This window comes from Morus notabilis, unplaced genomic scaffold (assembly GCF_000414095.1).
Source record: "Morus notabilis unplaced genomic scaffold, ASM41409v2 Scaffold2016, whole genome shotgun sequence".
Lineage (NCBI taxonomy): Eukaryota > Viridiplantae > Streptophyta > Magnoliopsida > Rosales > Moraceae > Morus > Morus notabilis.
Window position 1 is genome coordinate 57954 of NW_010367286.1, and position 6163 is coordinate 64116.

At 35.6% G+C, this 6163-nt stretch overlaps 1 protein-coding gene across 1 annotated transcript; it reads right to left on the reverse strand.

Annotated features, from left to right (window-relative positions):
- Positions 1-215: 215 nt before the first annotated feature.
- On the reverse strand, positions 216-2991 carry LOC21387062 (putative UDP-glucuronate:xylan alpha-glucuronosyltransferase 3). The gene is made up of 3 exons (XM_010112181.2): positions 2938-2991; positions 1668-2340; positions 216-1213 (listed from the first exon to the last, which is right to left on the reverse strand). The coding sequence occupies exons 1-3, from the start codon at positions 2989-2991 to the stop codon at positions 267-269; spliced, it is 1674 nt and encodes a 557-aa protein (XP_010110483.2). The 3' UTR covers positions 216-266.
- Positions 2992-6163: the final 3172 nt, after the last annotated feature.

A 6163-nucleotide genomic window follows, 5' to 3' on the forward strand; every position in this document is an offset into this window, starting at 1 on the left:
AGATTGACTATAAAAAGGTATAAATTTGTATATTAAATATAATTTAAAAGTATATATTTATAAGATTAAAAATTAAAAGTATAATTTTTAACACAAAGATGTTTTAATCCCAAGCAAAAATGGCACACGTGATTTGCACCTGTCTAATTCCGTTAGTTTTATGATGGCTATTTGTGAAATGTACTTAATTGTAACTGTCAAGTAAATTCATGAGATTGGTTATTAAAATTAAAAGTTTAGGGACAATTTATTAAATCGGGGGCACGTCATAAAACGTTCTCCGACAAACAGAAATCCTCAGCGCAAGTCTTCAATCGCTTGTCTTTGATCTGAATCTTCCAGTGTCCGTCGCTGTAATTCGCTCTCTCCGCTCGTCGCCGGTCCCACTCCAACCTCGCCTTCTGCTTCTCACTTAGCAAACAGAATCTCCTCAGTCTCTCAGGCATTTCATCGAACACTTTCCACCACGTCTCGTGCGCATCATCGCTCGCGAATTTCGTCGCGTACTTCTCATTCCAATTGCAATCGTAATCCCTAAAGCAGACCCAAGGTTTTCTCCCCAAGTAATGGAGGACGTAGAGAATCGGAGGATCTGATCGGTACAAGCGATTCTTCATCTCTCTCTCCCTTTCGTCATCGATTCTCCATAAATGTTTCAGGAAGTTCATCCGCCGCGGAATTCGATGCCACCAGGTGAAGATCTCGTTCAGAAACCCTTGGTCGCCGCCATTGTAGGACTCGATCTCGTTGATTTGGTCGATAAGCATCTGGAACGTGCAATTTGATGGTTCGATCACCATAACTCCCGAGTTGAACAGAGCCGCGTGGTTTCCGGAGGCTGAAATCTCTGGAAATCCGAAGAGGAAATCGATGTTGCGGAGCACGAGAAGGTCGGCGTCGAGGAAGATGATCTTGTCGTAGTCGGTGAGTTGCCAGAGTCGGAATTTGCTGTAGTTCCACTCGTTGTAGAGGCCGCGTTTGGCTTTGGGGTTTCTGATCCGTCGGATTGTCCGGATCTTCCATCCGGCGAGTTCCAATCCTCGCCGGTGATGTTCGCCAATCGATTCGTCGACGAGAATCAGGAGGTCTCGCGTGGAACCGGTTCTTCGGATGCTCTGCGCCACGGCAATGGCTCCGCAGACGTACGCCTCGGCTGAGTGAAGGATTGTCGCGTAGGCTTCCCGGTATGCTGATCTCTCTGAGTGGAAGTTTTCTGCTTAAAACAAAAAATCATCACAATTTTTTCTCTAACGATAGATACAATACGATTTGATTTCTAAAAGTAAAATGTTAATGAGCTTGGTGAAAGTAGTAAACCTGTGTAATTTCTTGTCTGATTAGATTAGCTCCATAGAGGTTATTGCTTTGCGTATTTTGTATTTATGATTGTTAAGTATTTATCACAGTGCTTACTAACTTTTAAAATATCTTTGCGCGTATAAACTATTAATTAAAATTTAGTAAGATTACAGAAGTAATTTTGTGATTTATTTCAAGTGAATCGGAAACAATACCATGGAGGAAATAGCTTTTCCTTTTTCCACTCATGACAAGTAAGGATGTCCAAATATAAAGAGAGAATTCTTCAAAAAAAAAAAAAAAAAGGGACAGAGAGAATTGAAACAAGTGAAGTATGCATAATGAGCCACTGGTTTAAGTTTGATTACCATTAGGCTTGAGAGGAACTGCAAGTTCACATGATCCTATTGGGAGCTGTAGCTTATCTTTCAACCTACTTAGTTCTGGTTCATATAGCCATACATTCCCTTCTCGGACGACAAGATCTTTGCAAGTGAATAGATTTGGAATGGGGAGGCATTCAGTCAACAAAAGCACACGCACTGCACGATTCTCCTCAGTGTTTGCGACAATTCTTGCTGCTTCAAGCTGCAAGTGCAAGCGAGCCACGTTCCTTGACCAACTTTCTCTCTTGTTGCAGGGAAGCTTCACAGCAACAAGATCGATTCCGGGTTTTTCAGGAACTTGGATTTTGGGTAGAGCAGGACAAGTAGGGACATTGAATTGCTCTTCTTCATCTATCCATTCAGGGTAGAGCGATTCCCAAGTTGTGTTGCTCGATACCGGATCTAGTTTCAGGGCAACGTGCTCAGCATGATCAGGTATTACTTCCTTCCACCGATTAATTTCACTGTTATTGAAGTTTAATAGGCCAATTCCCTTGTATGTATCTTTGTCCGTTAACATGTTCTTTATGATGTCTGATATCTGGTCCCAGTTGATGTCTAGAGACGATATATAACGTACATCTGCAGCAGCAGTATTGTCCTCCATTTTCCATCTCTCTATAGAAGTAGGCCTGCGTACAATAAACGTTGTTCGCTACATTACACTTAACAAGAAGGAAAATTGCACGCTTTACAATACGTGGCATTGCATGGCTTAAAAGGCTCTATTTGAACGCTGAATGGTTCATGGTTGTCGTCCCCCGCGTCCAGAAGTTTTAGGTGACTAATCAGTCCTGGTGGTTTTAGAAGGTGGACTTTACATTTTGTACTATATACTATTGTCCCGGGACAATACCTAATATGAATTAACTTCCATGTTTGGATGAAAACTAAGATTCAAGTGGTTGCTTGAGTTTCGCAATTCTTTGTCAAATTTGATGCCCAAGTTCGTCAAGTAAGTTTAAGAACTACTCATTAGTTTCTGACTTGTAACTTTCTGTTTTTGAATGTTTAAGATGAGACAAGATGACATGACCGTTTTCATATTTGGACACAGAATTTGACCAAGGGGTTCCATCCTTAAGTTGAACCATCAAAACGTGGAAAGGGTTTTGCTAAGGCTTAGAGCTACTTAAGGATTGTTTTTGTGCATCTTTCAAAGAATTTCAGCAACATGGTTGCAACTTGCAGACATAGTCTAGTGATAATTCTACACCTGATTCCTAGTCGTTTGAGTAGATTACTTCATAACCTGCTGTAAAAGATTCGGAAAGTCATAGTTGTATAATCCAACTACTTCTCGCATCAGTTTTGAGAAGCTCGGAATCAGATTTCTTTTTTTCTTTCGGTTTTTTTTATTATTATTTTTTTAAGTAAACAATACTAAACTGGCCTTGAGAAAACCGGAACACAAGACGTAACAAATTGAACATACCAGGATAGAGAATTTGATAGACGTTCTGTATTATAAATCTCTGGAGAAAGGAGGAGCGTCACAGCAAAAGGCCCCAGCGTTATAATGAAAAGCACAATTTTTAAAGTTGGCTTGCACTTTAAACTCCGAGCTTGAACGGGTCTAATGTCGAGTGCCTTTCCAATATGCCCAAGAGCTTTATTTCTTTGTAATCTTCTTTTATTCGGGTCTTCACTATAACAACAAAGTATTCATGAGGAATTGAGGATTGATTTCCTTGTATATAGCAAGTTGAAGTAAAGGCAAAGGGAGCTACAAACGAATGAACAATGTTATCCAAAAAAATTCCATTTTCTAATTAGTTTCACAAATTTTACAAATACAAATTATCTTTGTCACCCATTCACTACTTAGTAAAGCGAAAAAATTAGACCATGATGTTATATAACTGTCCTATTCGTAAATAGAGAAGTGATAGGATAACTTTTTCTGTCACTCTCTGCATTCATTGTTTAACATGTAGATTTTATTATCTATTTTTTATTTAAATAATAGTATATCATGTTAGTAGAGTCCACATGTCAAACAGTGAATGAATAAAATGACATAAAGAGTGATGCTTACGTATTTTTCTTTCAAAATATGTTATATTTTCACTTTCACAAATATTAAGGTGAAACTGAAACACATACAAGAGAGTTCAAACCTATGAATTCCAATTTACATATTCCCTTTCAAACATTCCCACCTCACAGCCTATGTTATATTCACCGGACACAATTTGATAATACCGATAAAGTAGGACATGGATCACAAACATAGACGACTATGTCGTTTATGACAAATATTTTAAAAGTAGGACGCATGTTACGGATCAATAGGATGCTTTATTTCCAGGTTCAATCGGAGGCAACTTTTTAATTCTCATCTTTCTCAACCAATTCTTGCATCGAAGGCTGATAAACATTCTACAATATGGGCGAAAGAGTTTGTACAGCTATTGCCATAGATATGCTATTTGCGTAAGCATTAAAAAACAAAATTACTAAGCTAATGAGTGGTGTTAACCAGACTCCGTTGTCCTTGTCCAACAAATGCTACAATCAACTTGTTATTTCTTGATTGGTGAAACAAAATATCTGTGTAAATTAATGGAGTTAACCAGTTAAAACGGGGGGAAAAAGAAAATTAATTATCACAACGGCTACAATTTGTAAGCAACATAGAAAAAAGAAATGAGAGGCATAGAGAGAGACTTTGCCGGAGAAGACAAACGGTGGCGGGCTTCAACCGGACTAGGAGAAGAAGATCCTTTCATATTTCTCAATTCAGCAGCAACACTCCGTCTGTTTCGGATTTAGAAAGCAACAAAACGCAGAAATATAAAGCCTGAAACATGAAAGAGATAAAAAAAAAAAAAAATGTGAGAAGGGAAGCAAAAACAGTACCAAGGAATGAAAATAGGCACCTCAGAATCTGCATATAATCTAAAGATCACCGGAACTTCATTTCGTTTATTATTAGTTATTGTTTTGATCTCAGCCAAGGAATTATAATCATAGACTGGTCAGTGGTCAATTTGAAGAAGCTAGAAATTAACTAACAACAATTTTGTACCATGTTTTTCTTGAGATGTTAATTATAATAGAACTTCACAACAACTTTGTTTCTTTGTTGTTTTTAGGGGGTTACGTTATGTTAGTTTGTCTTTCTGTTTCATACTCGTACATGAATAAGGTGAAAAAATTCCTGAAATGTGCTAACAGGTATATTAATGGCAATCTTTTTTTTTCAGTCATCGACTGTTTCTCAAAGTAAAACGGCAAGTGGTTGGTTTTGAATGATCTAAGCGTGAAGAAATTGCCTAATTAAATTGATCGTCACCACAAATGTTTTGCTTGCTTTCTGTTGATATATGACCATTTATGGTGGAATTGTGGATTCCTTTACCTCTTCATCCACGCCCGAGTTTGTAAAAATATGGATTCATTACGCTTTATTTTAGAATAATAATTTCTTTCACAAAAATTAGTATTCAACCATTGCGTCCTCTTGCTGAAGAAGAAATTGAATATTAGTAACAATGGACAAAAATCACAACTCAAGTTCTTTTGTTACGGTGTTTTCTTTTATAAAAATTTAAATTCAAATTCAATTTTTTACAACTGTGTTTTCTCACATAAAAAGAATTTAAATTTAAATTTGAGTTGTAAAAAAAAACGTACCAAAAAGCCTTCGAGTTAAGAAATTTTTGCAATAGCCACTAAAGGTTTTGTAACTACCTATATAGCGGACTTCTTTAGATAACCTATCATCTAATTCAATATACCGTTGGAAGTTGAGTTTTTACAACTATGTGTTGTACATATGTTGAAATTATAACACTTTGTACTTATCGTAATTATTTAGGTAAAATTTTCGGTTATTATGCAATAAGAATGTGATTATTTATGTTTAATTTTAAAAATCGTTCATCAATTTTACTATAACAGATCAAAACTGTCAAAAAATAAAAATTTAGAGACTATTGTGTCTATCAAAATTAAAAGTTAAAAGGGGTCAAAATGTCATAATACTAAAAGTATAGGGACTCCCAAAAAAAAGAGTTTTAAGGACTAATAGTGCAAATAACCATTCTCGCACGCATAGACATAGGCTTTGTTTGGTATTGTTTTTTCCTCTCAAAATCAACTTCTATTTGTAGCAGAAGTTAATTTTAGTGTTTGGTAAACCTACTTAAAATTACTTTTTGAAGAATTTTTCAAGAATCTACAACCAAAATCAGAAGCAGCCTAAAGATAACTTTAACTTTTAGATTGTGCAAAAATCAACATAATATAATTAATGAAACTTTCATAATACCCATAATACCCCTAATGAAATTTAAAATTTACAATCTTCTTGATCTAAAATTCAGACGCGTAATATAATATAATATAATAGTAATATTGTAACAAATAATATCATAATTATATTAATAACTCTAATATTATTATTTTATCATATAATATGATATGATAATAATATTATAATTATTTTAATAATATGATATTATAATTATAAT

Bases quoted from the DNA above. Each gene is read 5' to 3' on its own strand.
- LOC21387062 (XM_010112181.2), bottom strand. From the start codon at position 2,991: ATGCGAGAAGTAGTTGGATTATACAACTATGACTTTCCGAATCTTTTA. The intron at 2,341-2,937 runs GTTATGAAGTAA...AGTGTAATGTAG, and splicing joins TTCCGAATCTTTTACAGCAG to CGAACAACGTTTATTGTACG. The intron at 1,214-1,667 runs GTAATCAAACTT...TGTTTTAAGCAG, and splicing joins AGTTCCTCTCAAGCCTAATG to AAAACTTCCACTCAGAGAGA.